Source organism: Phaenicophaeus curvirostris, chromosome 15 (assembly GCF_032191515.1).
Source record: "Phaenicophaeus curvirostris isolate KB17595 chromosome 15, BPBGC_Pcur_1.0, whole genome shotgun sequence".
In the NCBI taxonomy this organism is placed as follows: Eukaryota; Metazoa; Chordata; class Aves; order Cuculiformes; family Cuculidae; genus Phaenicophaeus; species Phaenicophaeus curvirostris.
This window is the reverse complement of record NC_091406.1, coordinates 8518140-8538975: the sequence shown is the minus strand read 5'-3', so window position 1 is coordinate 8538975 and position 20836 is coordinate 8518140. Positions and strand designations below refer to the sequence as shown.

The following is a 20836-nucleotide window of genomic DNA, read 5'->3' as shown; positions in this document are numbered from 1 at the left end:
TAATCCTCACAGGGTGGGGAGAGAATGAAAGTGGCACTTTCGATCAGGGAATGAGGTGAAGGGAGGAAGAACGAAAGGAGGAAAATAATCTGTGGCCAAGGCAGAGATCAAAGAAAATTGCTTTCTGTAAACTGCGAGGCCCTGAAGTAAGACTCTTGAACCTTTGATACCAAAGTGAGCACAGGTTGCAGTGGTCTGCCTATGCATTGCTTTCCCATGCGCTTCTCCCTCCATCCGTGTGTATTTTCCTTGGTCAAGGAGGGCTGAGGAGTGCGCTGTGGCCGCAGCCCTGGGAGGCTTACGATTCCTTTCATTTGCGTGCTTGCAGGTCTCTGCTGGCTCAGGAAGCAGAAAACGTGCAATTGTTTTTGTAACCTAAATAACATTTCTAGCTTAAAAACCTCAGGGGGAAAATCATTGTCAAGCTGACAGGTTGAGATGGCATGATGATAAATGACTGAGGTGTGTGTTCTGACTCTGCGGGGACATGTGGAGGTAAGAAAACCCTCTTCTGTTGCACTCTTTGCCTCTATAGTCAGGAAGGGACAATTGCAATCTGAAGACATACTCTTGACTCTGCAAAGAGGTGGGACCATGCCTTTCTACTCACTGAAAGAATTATTTTCTTGTGGGTCAAGGTGTTTGTGGTGTAGCATCTTTTTAAGGCACTGGCAATGCTTGTGGTTTTTTTCTGCCTCTGGTGATTACAGTCACAGGACAGACAAGAAGTGTGTTACGGCTAACACAGGAAACGACTCTGGCATGGGGTGTCAATAGAGCAGTTAAACAGTTTCATCAGTTCACACAGGTTTTTTTTTAGAGAACAGTTTGAGACTTACACTGTTACCATCCAATGGAAGTTTTCTTACAAAAATTTCCTAGGAATTTGTATAATAAAATCTAAACCTGCATGAAATTCATCACAGATATTTTCTGAAATTTGTGCAGTAACTCCATAATAAATTTCATCCTTCCAGATTTCACAAACTTGGTAATTTGAGTTTTTATGATAGGTGGGTTTTTTTCCCCTAAAGTACTACTTACAGTGCCAGAATTTTTATCAAGCAAATTAATTTGTTTCACGTATGCTTTTTGCACTAAAATTCATTACTAATGTGTGAGTTTGCTTCTTTATTATTTCTTTTCAGAAGTTCTGCACACTTCTAAACATTTCAAATAAAACTGATAAAGGCTCCATATTTAGATACATTACTAGCTAATTTTCACTGTTATTTTCATTAAAAACAGTTTAAGTCAATCGGTATATTTCAAGTCTCAAGTATATACTTACCTAGAAGCAGCTACACAACATGGTGAAAGTCAAGGAAACTCTTTAGGTTGCTTAATTGCCCTATTAAATTAGGAATCTAATTGTCAACCTTTGCAAAGTTTCGTTGAATTATTCTAAGAATTACAATACCTACAGTCCTTACAGAAAGTCTTGACTGTTTGGCTACAAGTGTTTAGTGGATTTTTTGATCTTCACCATTCTGCTTCATAGCCACGCTGACTGATAGGCTTAGTAGGACTTGTGTCTTCTCCTTGTACATCCTGAGCTAAGCCCACTCACTTCTGTGCTGACACCACTGACAGTCTTCTCTTAATGTTTGCTTTATGCTGCTCTTACTTGCTCTGGGACATCTTCCACCTCCTCTAGAACCTCTGTTGGACCATTATTACTGGAGAAAAGCTGGATAGCCTTTAATATCCTGTATATGTGTATTTTAATTATAGGTATGGGTACAGTAGGTAAAGCCACACACTGATTTGAGTCCCATATACCTCTTGGGCAAAATAAATATTGGCTCTGTCTCCTGTTGGTTTTCATTTCTACTCTTGTTTTGTTAGTTCCATGAAAGTATTTACCCAAACCATTTTAATATGGTCTGAATGGCACTGCTTTGCAAGGCACTTTGACAATTGCTGGTACCTTCTGAGAGAGCAAGTTGGTTATGTACACAGCATTTTCTTATTAGAAGGTTTCCTGTAACACATGTATGCAGCTTGCTTTCTTTTAAGCTCTAGTCTGGTAAAACAGAGGGGGAAAAAAGTCTAGAGCACTTGTATTACCTTGTTAAATTGCCTAAAGCCTACTTAGATAAAGAATTACTCGGTGCTTTTCTTAGTACATTGTATCGTTGGGGTTTTTTTTAAGTCATCTTTTTTGCATTTTGTACTTTGTTATTTTGATGATGCTGAAAGACAAAGAAACAAACTTGCCTTCGTAATTCACTCCAAAGAGCGTACCATCTCTTTCTATTTCTTGTTAAAACCAAATTGTGTGCAATTTGTAGGAAATTGAAGCCACATTTTTCACTTAGCTTTCCAAAATTAAAATTTATGAGTAAAAAGAAGCAATAAAGCAGTTACAATCTGGTCATCTATAATTATCTCTGTGGCTGTAGTAGTTCCACATTTAAAGAAAGTGACACCAAAAGTTTATCAAGCTTATGTCACTGTCACAAATTTCACTTCTCTTTTATTATTTCATACCATAAGAACTGCTGAAACCAGTGTTATGCACTTGGAAATTATCTTGGTGAAAAAGGAATCGGGTGATCTGTAAAAACAAAGTTTTTCTTCTAACTGAGAAACAGAGAACGATATTTATCTTCCTTACTCATTCAGTTTAGAATATCAATGTTAAAATAAATTTAACAAATTATGCTCTTTAAGCTGATTTAATGGAATCCATTGTGAAAAAGCTTAATTTTCCTCTAGATCCATTTCTATGTTTCACATTATTCTTTTTCTTTTGCTGTTGCCTTTCCCCTTTACTGCATTGCTTGCTCTGAGAACAATGGAAATGACAGTCCAGCGCCAGAAATCGCGACTGCTCCAGCTCTAGAATGTTAGTGGCACTTGCTTTAGTTTTCTCATTTTGCCTTTTTTGTCTCTGAATTAAAATCAAGCCAAATGATGGATGCCCATTACAATCAATTGTTTCAGACAAGCCTCCAAAAGTATTGTAGGGTTCATTTACATTTAATCAAATTACACTTTATTTGCAATTCAGGGAAATGAGAACTCTGCAGTAAATCAAATATTTCCTCTCCAAGGGCCCCATTCAGCAGAAAATATCCTCAGTCTTCCAAGCTGGTACCTCAACGTATGTAGCAAATCTTCCAGCAGTAGGAGATCTTGTGCCAACAAACCATCTATCACAGTGTCTTTTCAACATTTTTCAGGGTTGTGTGGACACCTAAATATTTTCCAGTGCAAAAGCATATCCTTAGACAATGAATTGTACAGTGCCTTTAAGCCTGTTGACAATAGACTTGCACCTTTCTAAGCTCCCTTTCATAGACCACCAAGAAAAAATTGTAGGACTCCTGGGGTCCTGGAGGTTTGTATACCATAGGTTGAAAAATACAGATCTTTCCTTTGTAGATCCTGCTTTTTTAATGGGAAATTAATGACAGGCAATAAATGTCATTTTTTCTGGGATGTTACATGTCTCCAGAAGATTTCATAATGACTGTGAATAAATTACAAGTGCAAATATATTAAAAAACTTCAAATAGAATAAATTATACTTGAAGGCAGTAGTACAATGTTGGATGGATACTCATTTTTACTCACTGGTGCCTTAAGAAAAAGTTAGAAAACTTTATTTGTTTTGGAATGGGAGATAATAATGACTCACCAACAGGTGATTCATTTATCTCTGCCCATTACAGCACAGAGCAACAAATTTTGAATCTAGTTCCTTGTTGATTGTTCACATATTTAGTCAGCTAAAACTTGAATGATAGCAGGATCCTGATATATCTTGATGCTGCTGGTGACCACCTACCAGACATTGCAAACTGCAGCCCCACAGTGCTGTTTGAGAAGTGTTGCAGAAAACCTTTTCCTTTTGTCTCAGACTTCTAGTATGATTTTGAGCCTGTTACATACAGTCAGAATTTTAATTATATTTAGAGTCCTGAACGTTCATTTAGGTGCCTGTTAGGATTTTTAAATAGGCATGGGTACCTACATTTTATGGCATAGTGGCTATTTGCTCTCTAGCTCTAAAATGGAGATATGATGCAGGACTACTATGAATTACAAGGATTGTATCACACCAAATAATGTGGAAAGAGCTCTGATACCAAGGCAAAACCCACCACATATGTTCCTAAAAAAGAGGGTTACTTCACTCTTGCTATTGAAAATACATTTCATTGCAAGGGAAATACCCTGAAATTTAAGGACCCCACAGCCATAATCTGATTGAAATATACAGCTTTTAATGCTTAAAAAAAATTCTGACTAAATCATGTAATGTGTTCTTTAATCTAGTGGGATTGAAAAGCCTAACCAATAATAAATAATGATTTGCATGCTTTGCAGTTAAATGTAATAAAAATCAAACCTGAGTACTTTTTCAAGAGTTCTTGAAACTGAATTCTGCCATCTGATACTTACACCAACCTTCAGCGGGTCAGTGTCCATCATACACGATTAGTTGAAGTAAGATGAATGCTGCCTGTAGAATAATATGGTATTTCACAGTATAACAAGCTTTGAAACAGAGTTGGATTTGTCCCATCGCTCCCTTTCCAATAATTTAATTTCTGAATATTTGAATGTTGAAAAAAGTAACTTTTTCTACTTTTGCTGTAGGTGCCCAGGAGATGATGTATTTAGTTTCCTTTTATATAGGTTTCAGTACATATTTTGTCTTATACCTGTGATAAACTACTGAAATACTAGTTTTTGAAGGAGGCTCTGTGTCTGTCATGCTGCTGGTGTGGGCAAATTGCAGAAGGAAAGGGAACAAAGAGGTATGACAGGTCTGGATCCTCTTGAGTAGAGCAGGAGAATCCTGTGAGAGTTTTTCACCTCTTTTCATTTGCTCATTCACTTCTGTTTTGTGCAACAAGCGAAATTTCAAAGCAAAAAATGACACTATGTCTCCCTTTGCTGTCTGGAGAAAGCAGCTATCAGTTTGCAAGTCCTAGACTTAAAAATCATTGCTGTGTCTTTCAAAGCTCTGGCAATGATGAACTAGGAGGCATATGCTCCAAGAGTATTCTGCCATTTGCTACAGGCCAGAGGAAGGATTGTCCTCTTTCTGAGAAGATTGTTAGTTCTTTTTTCAGATGTAAAAATAGCACATTTTTGAGACAATCAATTATGCAAGCACATTAGTGTTTAATATGACACAGCACCTTGTCAGTGCCCATTTTTTACTCAATCAGCTGCAACTTAGATTTATTTTGAATAATTAACTTTGCCACTGAATGTGTCTCATTTGCTCAGTTAGGAAAAGAGACCACACAGAATGGAAAAGTCAATGCTAGCAAAGTCAATAAATTCTGCTAGTGGGAGTCTTCTTTCTTGAGAAACATCTAAGGCGTGGTCCACACGCCCCTGGCTGTCCCCAGCCTCTGCAAGTATAGGCAATGCCAGCCCAGTGACATGCCAGGCATCAGCATGATCTTTTCATTGCAAAACCAGAGAGATTTTCCCTGAAGCCCAAGATATTCAACATTTCTGCATATTCTTCCCTTTGTGGAGCCAGTTTCTGACAGCTGTTACGCCTGCTTTGCATAGTAGCTAGATATATTATGGGCCAAAAGACAAGTAGCAACTCTTCTAAGCGTGCAATGCAGCAAGAGGGTTGTGCAGGAGGCTGCTCCTTCCCATCTCTGTCCCTGCGTCCTCCTGGGTGAGATGAAGTGTCCTCACAGCAAGTGGTTAGATAGCAAGATGATGGGCTGGAGGAAAAAAAAGCTTCACTCCAAGTTGCACATACACAGCACAGTAGAGCAGAAAGCAGAGATGCCCCAGGCCACTTGTGATAGAGCTGGTTTGGAGCAGGAGCAGCAGCATCAATGCGTTGCTCTGCACAGACTAATTAACTCTGGCAGCCAGGTACTTAATACTTTGCGCACTCAGGGCCTTAGTGAGTTTGTCTGTTCAAGCGCATTCTGGCACACCGCTGATGGACCCAGAAGTATATTTATATATATTGCTAACTGCCTGGAAAGCAACAAATCACTTGCTGATAAGTATGCCGCTTCCAGCAAGATTAATGTTAAATTCTTCCTTTTAGACCAGCAATTTGCAAATTGCTAAATTAGATTTTAACATTTGAATACTCTTTTTTTTTTCACGTCAAGCTTGCAGCATCTTTGGTTTTTGATGTTACTGTTTGTGTTGGTATTGAACTTTGAGTCATATTATTAATATGATGCACAAATATTTTGCTGGCAATTTTTTATAATGACGAACAGTTCTCATGAAATCTACTATAAACAAATTTGTACAGAATAAAGTAATCCTTCATAGTGGGATCTGGCTTTTGTTTTGAATTTGACAGTAGGAAGGAAGGTATTTTTTTATACAGAAGAAAATGGGCAATACCATGCTACTCTGAAGGTATTTTATTGATATCTTCAGAGTTAGGATGTGAATTTTCTTATAGGCTGCCAATAATACCTAGAAAATTCAGAAATAAACGAACAGAAATGCATGATTGTAAACCTGTGTGATCATTTCTGGTTTTCTGTGTTAACTTTTTATAATCTACTCTATTTTCCGGTTATCTTGCAATCTTTGATCTGTTTGTTCTACCTCTGCCTTGAACTAGAAAAAAAATATCCAATAACACCACCACCAACAGCAGAGATTTTTTGTTGTCTATCCCAAACTCAGCAGTGAACACTGAAAAAAACCAAAGGTTGGTTCAGTCCTGCTGTAAGTGAAACATTGGAAGTGTTTCATAACAGGACAGCGAGTTTCTGTCTGGTTCTTCCCTTCTTTGCCTTTTGCAGTTTCCTTATGAAGCATAGTTTTAGAGGTGAACGGTTGTGCCTGGCATGTTTTAATTTTCATGCTCATCGTCACTGTTTTACCAAGTATATTCTAGGCGGTAAGTTGTGATGGTAGGAGAGAGGCAAAATGGGAGGGGAGGGCTATAGGCAATTATTTTTGCTGCTTCTTCTCTTATACCTGTGAGGCTCCAGATTCCAGATTAGTGATCTCTCTGTGGGCGTGTTTAAGGCTACTTAACTCATATTTTGGGGGCAGAGCTGCAGTATTCGTTGATTTCTCTGCAATTGACTTGCAAGGTGATCTGGCGCTGACAATTTAGCAAAGCCCCCAGAACACTAATTTTATGATGAGTGTAAATCCTCGATGGTGTTTGCTCATCACCTCCAGCACTTCCCCTCCTTTGCTGAACCTCGGATCCCCCCTAAGCACAGTGGTGGGAGGAGACCTGCCGGCAGAGCTGCTGTGCAAATGGGGCACTAATGGTTTGTGAATCTGAAGATGGTTAACTGATCTGTGCATTCAATTAAGATGAGTTTCTCAGTTAACAGGCACCCTGGGAAGAAATGAGTTACTTTCATTTCTGGGATTATGAGCACTTAATGAAGAAGACATATCAGAATTCTGCCTGTGTTGCATGAGATAACCCTAAAATGCAGTACAGATTTTCAGCTTACTCGTCTAGCAAAAAAACTTGCCAGGTGAAAGGGAGAAATCAATGCTTAAATGAGTTCTCTTGCAAACAGGTTCACAGGGCTGAATGTAAAGTGGCATTGCATGCAAAGTTGGTTTTTGCTTTACACGTTCCTTGAGGTCTACCACTTTGTTTGTGACTTGCCTATTTAAAATCATAATTCAAAATGTAATTTAAATAATATTTACCATATTCTTTCTGTAAGACTTACAATATGAGCAAAACATCTGAGAAAGATGTATGTGTCTGACTAGAGGTGGAGGAGGCTTTGCAACTTGATATGTATATGAAAAATACAAACTAAGCTCCAGCCAGTAAAGTTTCCAGCTAGTATCAGTATAGTTTCAAAAAAACTAGCAGAACAGTTCTTGGACAAAGTGAATTTAAGATGAGTATATGCTGGGCTTAAATGACTAATAAGCACATTCAGGAGAAGTAAGGAAACATAAATATTTTACACGAGTTTTGCACTGACATTGCTGACAAATGGGAAGGATCTTTGTGGGGATAGTTTGGGGACTTCCCTTTGTATTGCAACTTCTATAAGGTATAGGTGGCATCGCTGCAGCTCATTAACGGCGATAGCAAAGCTGAGACAGCAGCTGTGTGTTAGTGACCAGCCGCCTGGAGAAGCACGGTGGCTTTATCCAAAAGCACAGATTCGAACAGGGGCTCTGAGTTTCTTATCCGCATCTTATGTTTGTAGAGATTGAGAGGCTATATGTAATTGTAAGCAAAAGTGATGGATAATGATAGTCCAGGGAGAAAAGGCAGGAAGGGCTGCTTTCATCTGCAGACATCGCTCATTCACAGTATTTTTGCCACATAAGAGTACTCAAACAAGTGAGCTAGCAGCGCATGACACGTTCAGAATCACACCATGGGGATGAACCCACTGCTGCTAGAGCAAACAGATTGTGTTGAAGAAATCCTACTAAACATGCCGCTCTCACCTGCAGTTACTCAGGAAGGGGCTGGGCTTGCGTTTTGGCAGTGGTGCAGAAATACTTGTAAATGAGGAAGCTGGTCCGGGGGCTGTCTGGGTCCATGAAAAACAGGGTCCTGCTCCTGAGAAAGGCTGCTGAAAGAAGGGAGCAGACTGGGAAGTATTGACAGAGATGAGTCTCTCCCAAAGTTTGGAGGAGTGAGGTAGACGGGAAGGCCACTGCTGTGCATTTGGTTTCCAAAGACTGCTGCCAGGCAAAAAAACCCACGGGGGATTTGGTAGGTTTACATGCTGCCCAAGAAGTGGGAGCAGGTGAGGACCTCATGTATATTCTGTTTATTTGCATGTATACACAGGAAGTGTGGGGAGGAGATACGGAGAGGGGGCTGAAGCTGGAGTGAACCAGTCACTCCTCGTGGGCTGCAGATTGGCAGCTGAGCCCTTGTGAAAAATGGGTGTTAGTCCACTTAGGTTGAGGAGGAAAATTAAGCCAGGTTCTGTGTGTACTTGGTGAGATCTTTTCTTGGGTATAATCAGTGCAACAAAGAATAAATTGGAAATTTTCTTTGCCCCTCCTGGCAGGAATAACTGAAGATATTTTGCTTCCAGTGCTGTATTGGTCAGGATCATTGCAGTAACTTCAGAGGGATGGGGTAAACAAATTAGTTATTGATATGAACCTACTCTGTCTTGGCCATTGGTAGTTGGGTTGTGCCATATTAATTCTTGCTTGTTTACTGACCTCCTCAGCAAATCACCTTGGTTGATTAGTGTCATATATGGATAATTTTCCTTTTACCACCACCCAGTAGCCAATTGGATTAAATCAAGCACATAGTCAATCATCTTTCTGCAGAAAAAAAACCAAACAGATAAGAAAAAGAAAAGTAATTGATACGGTTTTCTGTCACTTACAAATTACCTAGAAAAGCAGCTGAAGAGGAATTTAGTTTGGTCCTGAGGTATGGCTAGTCAGTGCATGTAACGCAAAAGCAAGAGTGCCTCTTTAAACAGGCTTGAATAAGGTTTCTTTTAACTATTGAGCCTAACTCTGAGATCTCCCCTGCTGTGAGCCATAAGTTGCTTGTAGGCTTGTTCTAGAGTAATAAGTATTGTTGTTTAGCAATTGTGTTGTTGAAATTCAGCTCCACTATGTCTGACAGTATTTATCTAAAATACTTTCCCTGGTGCGTGCTCAAGTTCCAGTAAACCGTGTCTTATTGTGCGACCTTTTCATTTTCCAGTGAAAAGGGATCAGCTCGTCAGATAAAAGCTACAAGCTAGAGTACAGGAAAAATGCGTGCTCAGAAAATCCGAGCATGATTGAAAACAAGATGTGTTAAATCAATGCAGTTTATCGCCTGCCTATTCCTGGCAATTGCTGTTCTAAGCTCATTCTGAGCACACACTAGATGATAAAAGTATAGTGTCACAGTGCTCACTGGGGTGTGAGGGCAGGGAAACATGTTTATCAGAAAGGCTGGTATGATTTTTTTTTTTTTACTGTTGGTAACAGTTATTGTCAACATTTTTGCAGAAAAAAGGCCCCGAACAATTATAGAAGCAGGTGATATAAATGCTACTCTCACATTATACATTTCTTTCTAAATGTCAGAAACTAGTAAAAGCCAAACCAAATTGTTTTAATTTTAAACAATTTGCTGCGTCATAGAGGATAGAGCCAAAATGGTCCTTTTGCTTTTGAGTGAGTAGTGTTACTGTGATTTCATGTAGTTAAATCGAAGCTAATGTTTAGAAATAAAGATGTTTGGAAACTATTGTTTTCTCAAGGAATGTAAGCTTAGTTATTGTGAGGGATTAAAGACCTAAATTAAACCTCGCAGGAGGTCAGTCTATTAAAAGACCATCTCACCTATAATGTTTGCTGCACAATTCATCTTACTTTTATGATCCAGCCCTATTTGTATTTCTCCATGGACGTCGTTTGCTGAGGTTTGGATGTGATAGCTGGTGTTTTTCCAATTTTTGCTCTTGAAGATCCTTTTTGCTCTAACCGTAGAGCACTTGCACATCAGAAGTCTACGACTGTGAGAAACAGCCAAATTTATACTGAGTTGCTTTCTGACAGGAATGGCTTTGGCATTCAGAGAGGACAATGAGTTTTTCATTTATGTATCCTCTGCTAATACTGGTTTTAGTAATCTGAAAAGATGAGAAATATCAGGGTTAAAAAAGAGAGAGGTTTATTCAAAAGAAAATATTTCTGCAAACAAACATATAACAACAATGGTTTTCAATGATAACTACCTCAAAGGAGTTTGTGAAGGGTGACAGAAAGAAACAGCTTCCTATATGTTATGCAAAAGTATATGTATGAATATTTTAAAGGTGTCTGTACCTACACTGTAGAATTTGAGGAGTCCATGAAAAGGAAGACTAGAAAATGAAAGAAAAGGTTACATGAGGTGACATTTTAGCATTTCCTACACTGTATGTTACATCTCTGCATCTTTTTCTGAGCCAACAGTTTAAAAATAAATGCAATGTCTTTATTTTTTGAATGTTTTCATGTAGACCTGAATATAGATCTTACAGCTAACCTTAGGCTCCCATTGTTTTAAATTTTGGCTTGTATGCATTTTTGTGCTTGTGTGTATGTGCACACATGTATATATTTATTTAAATGAAGAGGTTATCCATTGAGAGCTAGCCATTTTCAATATTTTTTTTGCTACAAACTCATGTGCATTACCAGAATGTGTCTGACAAATAGGAAAATATTCACATGGAAATGCTGCTCTTTCCCTTTCTCTAATGACTGTCAAAGGTGCATCAATTAACCCAGATGACTAGACGAAGTAACCAACGTGCTTTAATTTCCTTCTGTCCCTTTGTATACATCTCCCAGTGAATTCTATCAGCCTTTTCTGAAATTGATATGTTTAAATTCCAGTGCCTGAAACTGGACTCTGTTTCATACTCCCTTAAGGCCAAATCTTCCCCATTAGACAAGAGGCCAGCACATCAGAGACAGAAGAAACTGTGAAGCTCGCAAATTGTTTAACTTTTCTTCAAGCCTCATAGCAGGTTGCTAACTGTGAACATTCAGAGTAAATGTGTTTTGAGAAAGCAGCACACGATTTTTGCTAGATGGATCTAGTCATTTCATTCCTTATTTTTTGTAAAAAAAAAATGGGCTCAAGATGTACATTCCTTGCATCTTCAGCAGTCCTGGTGGTTGCAGAGTCTGGGCTAGGTGGGAAGAGGATAACTCCTCTGGTTCTTAATTGCTGGAGAAAAATTATCAGGTAGAAAATATCTATCTATCATGCCTATCATAACACCCATGAACACCATGGAGCTGCCTGAAACACTGGCCTACTGCATCTTTAGTTCACATGAGGAGCAGTCACTGGGGAAACTCAGTAGATCTAGGTGTTGGATTTATCATTTGACTCAGCTCTGCATTTTTCTTATTGCTGGGCACGTGCCCATGGTGCCTGTTTGGGCATTACATGGCAATAAAATATAGGAATTACATTTCAAATACCTCCTTCTATTTCTAATCTAAAAAATAACATCGTGTCACAGTTTGAGTTTAAAAATGGAAATTCAGTGTATAAGAGTATGTTTTAGTGAGGGAGTACTGAGAGGGGAAAGCAAGGAAATTCTGAGTTAACACTGAAAGGGCCTTTCTAGCTCAAGCCTTTCTGTGCTGCCCATTGCTGTCCCACCAGCTTCCGTTTTCCATTGCTTGTGGGAATAAACACTCCAGGGAAAGTCAGTGGAAAGGAAACTTTATAAAAAGCAAGCCAAATTCACAAGAACAACAACAAATAGCTAAAATGCTTGCATGTTTTCATTTAACAGTCTTTAATTAGCAAAGGAATAGTCTTTGCAGGAATACTTGGAAAACAGGCGTTTTTTCATTTGATGACGTGGTTTTGAAATGGGTTTTTTGCTGCCTTTGTAGAGCAGGCATACAGAGTTGTTGGGTAGAGTTTTCTTACAGCATGCCATGTCAAGCTGTCGCTTTATAATGTCATCCATTGCTAGTATTGCTGTACTGCAGGGCTTTAGCAAGGTATTTTGGCACCTGGAGTTTGATGTTAATGTGATCTGTCCTATCCTATCCCTATCTCCCAGAATCAAAGAGAGACAAAGGTAGACTCTACAGAATCTTCTTCCATTACACTGTTATAGCCTTAACCTCCCGCACATAATCTGAAGCCGTTATAGGTCTGACCTTCTGCAGGTCATTCTTAGCTTCTTCAAACTCTGCCCCACGATACCTATGCCTTCCAAGAAAACCAGCGACTCCCGTGCACCACAGGAGCAAGCACTGTGAGAGATTTAATTCCCACGTGCAGCCTTTCCCTGGGAGTTTCACTTAAAACAATCAAGACCAGATTTCTCATCTGGGATAGGGATGGTCAGACATGTGGACCTGAGGCTAATTTGTTTGCAGCCTTCAGCTTTTCAGTCTTTTTTTTTTTTTTTGTTATTTGAGCTCTTAGAGTCCCTTCCCTCTCTTGCAGCCTTTTGCAGTGGAACAGCATATGGGAAGTTCATAGGTCTAAGTGCTGCTTTCTCATTGGTTTGGGGTCAAATGGAATGAAAAAGAAACAAAGGCTGAAAAATAAAAGGAATAAATGAAACCTTGAATGCATGGGAAATAAATTAACTTGATACGTTTTACATTCTGAAATATTTCCATAATGCTTCCATGTAGTGTGTGTTTATTTTTCTTTGAATAATAATGTTAAAATGTGTCTAATTCAATTACTCTATCCACTGAATGAATTTTCTTCAGTGAAGAGTTCCTCTACACTACCCGAAGCTACGAATTCCATATGATATTTGAACAGGTCCTTTTAATTGCTCATATTAAGCGTCGATCATTCTGCTGTAAGTTGGCAGCATGGCCAGAGAAACAAATTCCTCTCTCAGATACATCAGACAGTCATTCAATTAACAACCAAAGCTTTATTGACACAGTAGGAATTCATTATGTGAAATATTAAAAAAGCCCTCCACTGACTGGTTAAAAAAAAGGGAAAGAGACTTTTAAAGATAGTGATTATCTACATGTTGTTACTAAAATTATTCGTGCAGAATTTGAAATTATAGTTATGCTAGAAACATTTTTCTCAGAGGCATAAGTATGATGTCTGTTGAAAAATAAGTTGGACTTTGAAAAGATGGATATAATGTACACATCCTTGTTTTCATAGACATTGTGCATTTTCTTGATTAAAAGCCTTAGATTTTATGAGTTATGGCTTTAAACTTGCTACATAGAGCTTTATGGCTTATTCTGTTAGAGTCTAATTTGAAAGAAAGTTCTTCCTCAAGGGTTTAAGAAGTAATTCAAAAATGGTAAGAATAATAAATATTGTGCCTTAACTCATACACTAGGAAAGATAGACAGATTTTGTACACCTGGGTGTAATTTTAGTTAATTCACACAAGAGACAGGCTGAAAGTTTATTGTTTGGAAGGAGAAAAATGGCTTAAATCTTGTATTTGCAAAAATGATTATATTAGCTTAAATGAAAATGCTACTCTATTAATGGCTTCAATAAGCTTTGCATTTGGGAAAGTATTTTAATAAAAAGTTACCTGAAGTTTACTGCAACTTAAAATATGTAAGTGAGGGAAAAGTACTTACTTTGATTTATATGTCTTTTGGAGATGTAATTATTGGCTTTTTACTCACCTATGTAAAACAATGTACTTTTGTAAATGGATTTCTGGCCACTTTACTCCTTTTTTTTCATATAAAAAGTAAGCACTGTCAATCAAAGAATTTTAAGGTTTATTTCCTCTTTAGAAATGATTGATAGCCTTTTAGATTTACAAGTTGACAAGTTAAAGGGTTCTATTGGTATAATTATGTACTAAATTCACAGTCTTTCAATTTAAATGTCCTTTTAAAACCACAAGATTATCATACCTGTATTTTGAAAAGTGGGCCAGTCAGTTTGGGTTGGTATACAAATTGCTTCCATTAGCCTTGGGACCTATTTGAATTTAATACAGTTTTTTAAAGTTAGCAGTACTTTCAATAGTACTTTTAAAATTTAGGGTAATGGGAATGCATTTTAAGTACAGTATGTGTTAGCTTGTTTTTAATGTATGGATGTCAAGAACACAAATAGAGAGTTTGTATTCCTTATCGATTCTTTTTTTTTTTTTTTCCAATCATGGGGGGAAAAAACCCGTTCTTTGGATTAGAGCACTGGGAAATGCATTATAGAGAATGGACTTCAAGGCTCACAAGTACTGTGGACAGAGGCAAAACCCTGCATGAAGCTGGTATCTGACCTGGTTCGTTAGCTGCCCTGAAGGGTGACATGAGCACTGGCTCTTCTGCAATTCCTGGAGGTCAGAATCATGCCTTTTAGTTGGAGTTTTGGCAGCGGTGTGGCCTTAATGCTAAAAGTGAGGTTAAATATTTAAATGGGGCCCTTTCTTCAGGGTGTGACTAATTACATGTGACTTGTATTATAAAGGAGCTGCAGAATGGGGGCTGCTATTGTCCAATCTGTGGTTAGACACTTGGGCAGCTAAAGATTTTTTTTTCATTTTATCTAATATTGAAACTGTTGAGCAATTATAGGCTAATGAGTGATATCTGACAACTACCATTTAGGACCTGATCCTGCAGATCACTGTGTGAAGCCTCTCCCTCCCGCTCAAAGGAAAGCTGAAGCTATTTGAGGCAGAAAGTTTTCAGTATCTCTCAGAGGATGCTTGATGCCTTGTGAGATCGGACCATAAAATTAACATTTTTTTTGGTCATTTAGTTCAGAAAATACTCACAGGAAATACCCTGTGGATTTCAAATGTGTTGAATGTGTGGGAAGATATGAGAAAATGACTGCTGTCTCTGGAGGGATTTCAGAACTGGCCTCCATTTATAATATTGCAGAATTTAGTAACTACTTTCCCAAAGGATGTAAAGGGAAAATGGCCATAAACTAGACTGAATTAGAGAAGAAATACATTTGACAGAACCACATTAAAATCTTCTAACATATTTGCAAAAGAAATTTAAATTAGAACTGTAGAGTTTTTTAATCTTCTCAGAGAACAGCTATTTTTAATAATAAATATAAATAATATGAAATTAATTTATTGTAAAATTTGAAGAAGGTCTAAACTAAATGGGTCCGCAATAAGAAACCATGTAAGGAAACTCAAAGGTAACAAAACTAGGGGTTTACAAACCCAGGTACTGTGATATTTTTTCAAATTTACACAACAGAGTAGACAGTATGTGGCCAGGGTGTGAAAGGAAACGTGGAAAAAAGGCTGAAACACCTAAAATCTAAAAAGAGCACAAGCAGGGGCAAAACGTTATTCTTACCTCTTCTGAATATAAATAAAAGATCAAATTCAGATTATCCTGATAAAGGGAAATACATGAAAAAAATTAGGGAGACTAGACTATGATCTCTGGAGCAGTAAAACCTTCTGACAGTAGCCCAAAAGTAAAATCCTGAAAGATTTCTAGTCTGCTGTTGCCATAGTTCTGTAAAAGGAATTTGAGGACGTGCTCAGAAGATTCCTGATATTAGAAGAATGTTGAGATTCTACTGGACTGTGTGCACCTCTCCAGGCAGACACCATTAGCCACAGTTGTTTCACTGCCGTGGGGTAAATCTGTGTTTGCTTGCAACACTTGCCCTGTGCCTCAATTTGCAGTAGCATCACTGGGCCTGAGTTAGGATGCACTGAAGGTCCCAGGAGGGTATAAAAACCTGACCCTTTGGTTGCCAGTAACACCATCTGCTGTAGAAATGTGGTTTGAAAACAATAATTTAAGTGGAAGAGTTTCTTTCAAATCTGGTAAGTTTTGTGGGATCATTTATGAGACACCAATTAATTAAAATGAAACCAGGGATTAGATATTACTTTCCTGATAAAAATGTGGTCTGTCTAAAGATCTTGGACTGTGGGAGTATGGAAAAATGTTCTCTTCAGTTAAAAGGTGGAAGTATAGACAAATTGCACGATGTTGATCAAACTGATGGAGCTGTATAACTTGCTGTGGGATAAGCATCATGAAGGCACATGACAGTGCCTAAACAAGTGAAAGCAGGAAATACAGTTTGATGATAAAACTCCTTGCCAGAATCAGATAGCATCATTCTAGCCACATAAGAAAGTTCGTAATGAAACCATCATAAAGGTGCAAGATGTATTTATAATTTAGCAGGCAGACCTTGTGCAAGATATACTATTTTCTTTTGTGATTAATAAGCTAAGGCAAAGTAAGAAAACCTTTAGTGACCCAGGAAAAAAAAAAAGAAAATTATATTTCCTTCCCATGAAAAATGGCTGAAAATATAAACATCCACATTAGATTCTTTTCTTTCATTTAACTAAAAAAAATTGCAAACAAATTACTGTGAAAAATTTCATCATCTCTCTTGGCATAGAAGAGTCAAGATGCACTGTTGTTTAGAGATGCTTCAGAATACTTGACTGTTGTTCCAGTTCACAAAAGCACTTAGGAAATTTTAAGCACATGTTGAAGTCGCACTAACATCTGAGTTTTAAAGTGATCATATGACTGGAAATATAGCTAGAAGGTCACTCAGTGCAGTCCCCTGTAATTATAGGCAATCATACAAAAAACATAATATGCTCAAATTTGCTTTGCTGAAAGCAAATGGATTTAAGTATGTGCTTACAGATAAGCATGTGCTTAAACACTTGGCACAATCAGAGCTTTGATTAATGCAGGCAGACCAGCATTTTCATGAAGACTAAAACATTCCACTTCCACTATTTCTCTCCTCCGCTTCATTGGATGAAGAGTGGGGAAAGATGAACTAAAAACATAGATGATTTCTTTTTAATTGATTAAGTCTTTTGGATCAGTTTATTGCTGATCGGAGCTTGAGCCAGGCTGCTGAAGTCAGTGTCGATGAGTAAAAAGTAAAGCTTCTGCCAAGACAAATGCCTGTAGTTCACAACAAAATTATATGTGATCATTGCACATGGCGCATATTAAACGTATAATAGAATCTGGAACAGGAAAGACTTCCTAATAGTTACTTCTTTTGTCTTCATTCACTAAGGACCTTCCTTGTACTATGAAAGCAGGAGAAAAACACCAACATGAAACATTGAGTACAGAATATTTATCAAATTAATTTCATCAAAGCTTTCAGAGATAATAATTGCTTCCTGTTTGGAATATATATGCAATATCTCCAAATATTCCAGAAACCTTGGTTTGGGAACTCAAGTGGGAAGGTTTGCATTGCTGTTTGAACCAAAGCCTCAGAACCAGCCTCAAACAGTGTTTGAACCAAGGCTTCACAGTCAGTGCTGATTTCATTAAAAGGAGGTTTTGCTGTGATCCTTCCTTGGTCTTGAAATGCATTCATTACCAATTGTTACAGTGCATGGAGCCTGCTTGCTATGTGTTTGTCACATCACAATGTTTGTTGTTGTTTCAGCTCTGAACGAACCCACCATTGACTATGGTTTCCAAAGGTTACAGAAGGTTATACCCCGGCACCCTGGTGACCCTGAACGCTTGCCAAAGGTCAGCACAAAGTTTATTGTTTTATTAAATATGACAAAGCTGGTTGCTGCATATTTTTGTCTGAAAGTGCAAGACTCTGTAAATGTAATGGTCCTGGTTTGGTACTCAAACCAGATAAGCTGAAATGGAGATGTGACCAATGAAATGCAATCAGCACTTTCATTGTAGGCTTATGAGACTGCTGAGACTTTCTGAGTCACAGCTAACTCAAATTGCTCATGCCTTTCTTAAAAGGAAATCTTGCCCTGTGTTCTGAAATAGTTAAGAAAAAGTACATTTTTGGCTGGTGTTTTTGAACCTGAGCAGCTTATTCATAGAAGAATGGTGCTTCTTGTCACAGAAGTGCCCCATTTTAACTTTGAGAACTTTGCCATTGATAAAATAAAGTTATTTACATCTTTGTGGAGTTTGTGTCCACTGCCACTACACCATGAATTGCTCTAAGATAATAACTATTATAAAATGCTTTATTTCAGGATTGCTGAAATAATTAGAGCAATGTGTAGTGAAGTGATTTGATATTCATTACCACCAAAATTAGTGGGATTTTTTTTTGTTTCTGTTAAGTAAAAGCTGAGGAAGAAACAGAATAATTTGCTGAGGTTCTAGTACTTCTGACTTGTACTGTGAAAACATTTTCTGGGTCTGCACTCACATCTGTTCTTGCTACCTTGCCACACTGTACTTTCTCTGGTGAGAATTTGCCGTGAGATTTGTGGTATACTAGAGAAAGAGGTGGGACATTTGGAGAAGTGTTCCTCTTTGACACAGGAACGCTGAGCAATAGCATGTGTGAGCTGGAGTCACTGCATGCAACCGGCTGCAACTCTGTGTTGTATCTGCTTCAGTGTCATGGCTGTTACTGAGAGAGTTGGGCAAAGAGGTCATGAGGCTGTATTTGAAGAACTTTGCCTTTGACTTAGGAAAAGGAAGATGTGAATTTATGGATCTGAGACATAGAACAAATTGGGCTCTGGTGTCTCAAGCCAGATCCCTCAAATAACACATATCCAGTACAGGCTCTGTAACTGGGTAAGTCTTGTGACTGTTCTTCCATAGCTTCTTGAGCTGCAAATAGGCTTTCATGAGGGATTGTTGTGGTCTTTGATTACTTAAATTTCTGAAGTGTTTCAAAGATGAGAAGAATTCATGAACACCATAACTTGTTTTATTTCTTGACAGAAATGAAGTTCAGTGTGTGATTTTATACAGGCTTGTTAAGTCTTTTATCTTTGCTTAGACTGTAGACTATGGTTTTGGAGTCAATGATGTGTTGTCCTTCCCTCTTTCCACCAGAGAAACATGGTGTCCTAGAGAGTTACATTTTACATTGGCTCTGTTCACCTTCTACAAGCTGTCCCTTTCTCTGACATTTGGACAGATTTGCAGCAGGACGCGGCTTTCATAGGTTGTCAACTTCCCCTCCAGAGGTGCAACCCTTTCCAAAGAAATAGAGCATCCTTCAGTAGGGGCTTTTTCATCTGTATTGTTCATTTGCTGCCAAATATGTGTGTGGAGAAAAACTGTTTCTTGTTTGGATGGAGACTGTTACTACACCAATAACCACGTGTTTCTGCAATCTAGTGAAATAAAAATAGGTAGAAGAAAGCTCCATCTAGCTCCATATCCTGACTCCAACATTTAGTAGGTATTTATGGATGGGACGTGAACATGAGGGTTAGTGTGGATTCATGTCTCCCCCATATACCCTCTTGATTTAATGTGTTTGTTCTGAGTAACTTTTTAAGCTAATTTTTCAGATCTTTAAATCAAGGGAAATTGTGGTTGTATATGCAGAGGTATGATGTCATGTCCTAAATAAAAGAAGTTACTGCTTAAGGACTGAACAAACTTAGGGAAGAAATTATTGTCACTGTGCAAGGTTAGAGGGAAACAGGGTAAAGAGGGTCTGATTTTTGTCTTTGGGTAATTCCTTCTGTGCAAGTTTGAAGGTTGGACCTCAAGTTCAAAACTCATTAATATGCCATGCACAGAGGCTGAATGCAGCAGGGGTTGGCACATGTTGACTTCTGTATTTGAGGCACTGATGGTTCAATTCCCAGCATTACTTGCTGGCTCCAGGATCATAATCAAGGACGCAATGAGTCTCTGTGCTGGGTGAGCGCTGCACAGTGCTCTTCCCCATGTCATTAAACCAGGACGGGCTTTGGCAGTATTCCACTATAGACAATTCTCAGTGGCTACTTAGAGGAGAGCTGGAAGCCATATGGCTTCCACAGTGTAACCACGGGCAGAGAGGGCAAATGTATGAGAAAGAGTGTGACACAGCAGAGAGGGAACAGTGCTCAAAGTTTTCAGTATCCTTTCCTCCATTTTCCCCATTGTCCTGCCAGTGCATCATCACTTTCTTTTCATTAAAAACTTCGTATGTATGCATTAAATAAATAAAGCAAAGCACACTTCTATAACTGCTGCTAAGGTTTGTAGCCATTATTCCATTGAAACATTACTGACGAATTAGAGATCTTTCAAGAAACATTAATGGTTGTAATTTTTGTGTGCATTAAGGCATGCAGTCCTTCCCTTGGACCAACAAGAGCATTCTACTGTGTGACTTATCCCTGCAGGCAAGGAGAATTATTGAGGCCATCAAGTGTGGGTTATCACATGCTCTGCCCTCCAGAGCTGAGGAATGAACAGACTTACCTATGTCAACAGACATTTCTAAAACCATTGAGACTGTTTGAGGAGCTTGATCTCCGTTAGCTTAGAGCCAGTGTTTTCAGAAGTGCTCAGTGTTCAGACTTGAGATTACTTTTCTTAAATAATCCAGTTACCTGCTGGAAGTAGGCAAAGAAGAAAACTAGATTTTGAAGTTCATTCTGTGTCCCCCAGTGCATCGGTAACCAAATTCCAGGAGGATGTCCTCTTATTGTGAGGAGAA

The 20836-nt window shown here is 38.3% G+C and overlaps 1 protein-coding gene across 8 annotated transcripts in view; it reads left to right on the top strand.

Moving 5' to 3' along the window:
• The window catches only part of EBF1 (EBF transcription factor 1), a 276666-nt gene that overhangs the window by 227220 nt on the left and 28610 nt on the right, over positions 1-20836 (top strand). For all 8 annotated transcript variants that reach the window (XM_069868872.1, XM_069868871.1, XM_069868869.1 and 5 more), the window contains exon 11: positions 17843-17931. In XM_069868872.1, coding sequence (XP_069724973.1) covers positions 17843-17931 — 89 coding nt within the window. The remainder of the gene's footprint in view (positions 1-17842; positions 17932-20836) is intronic.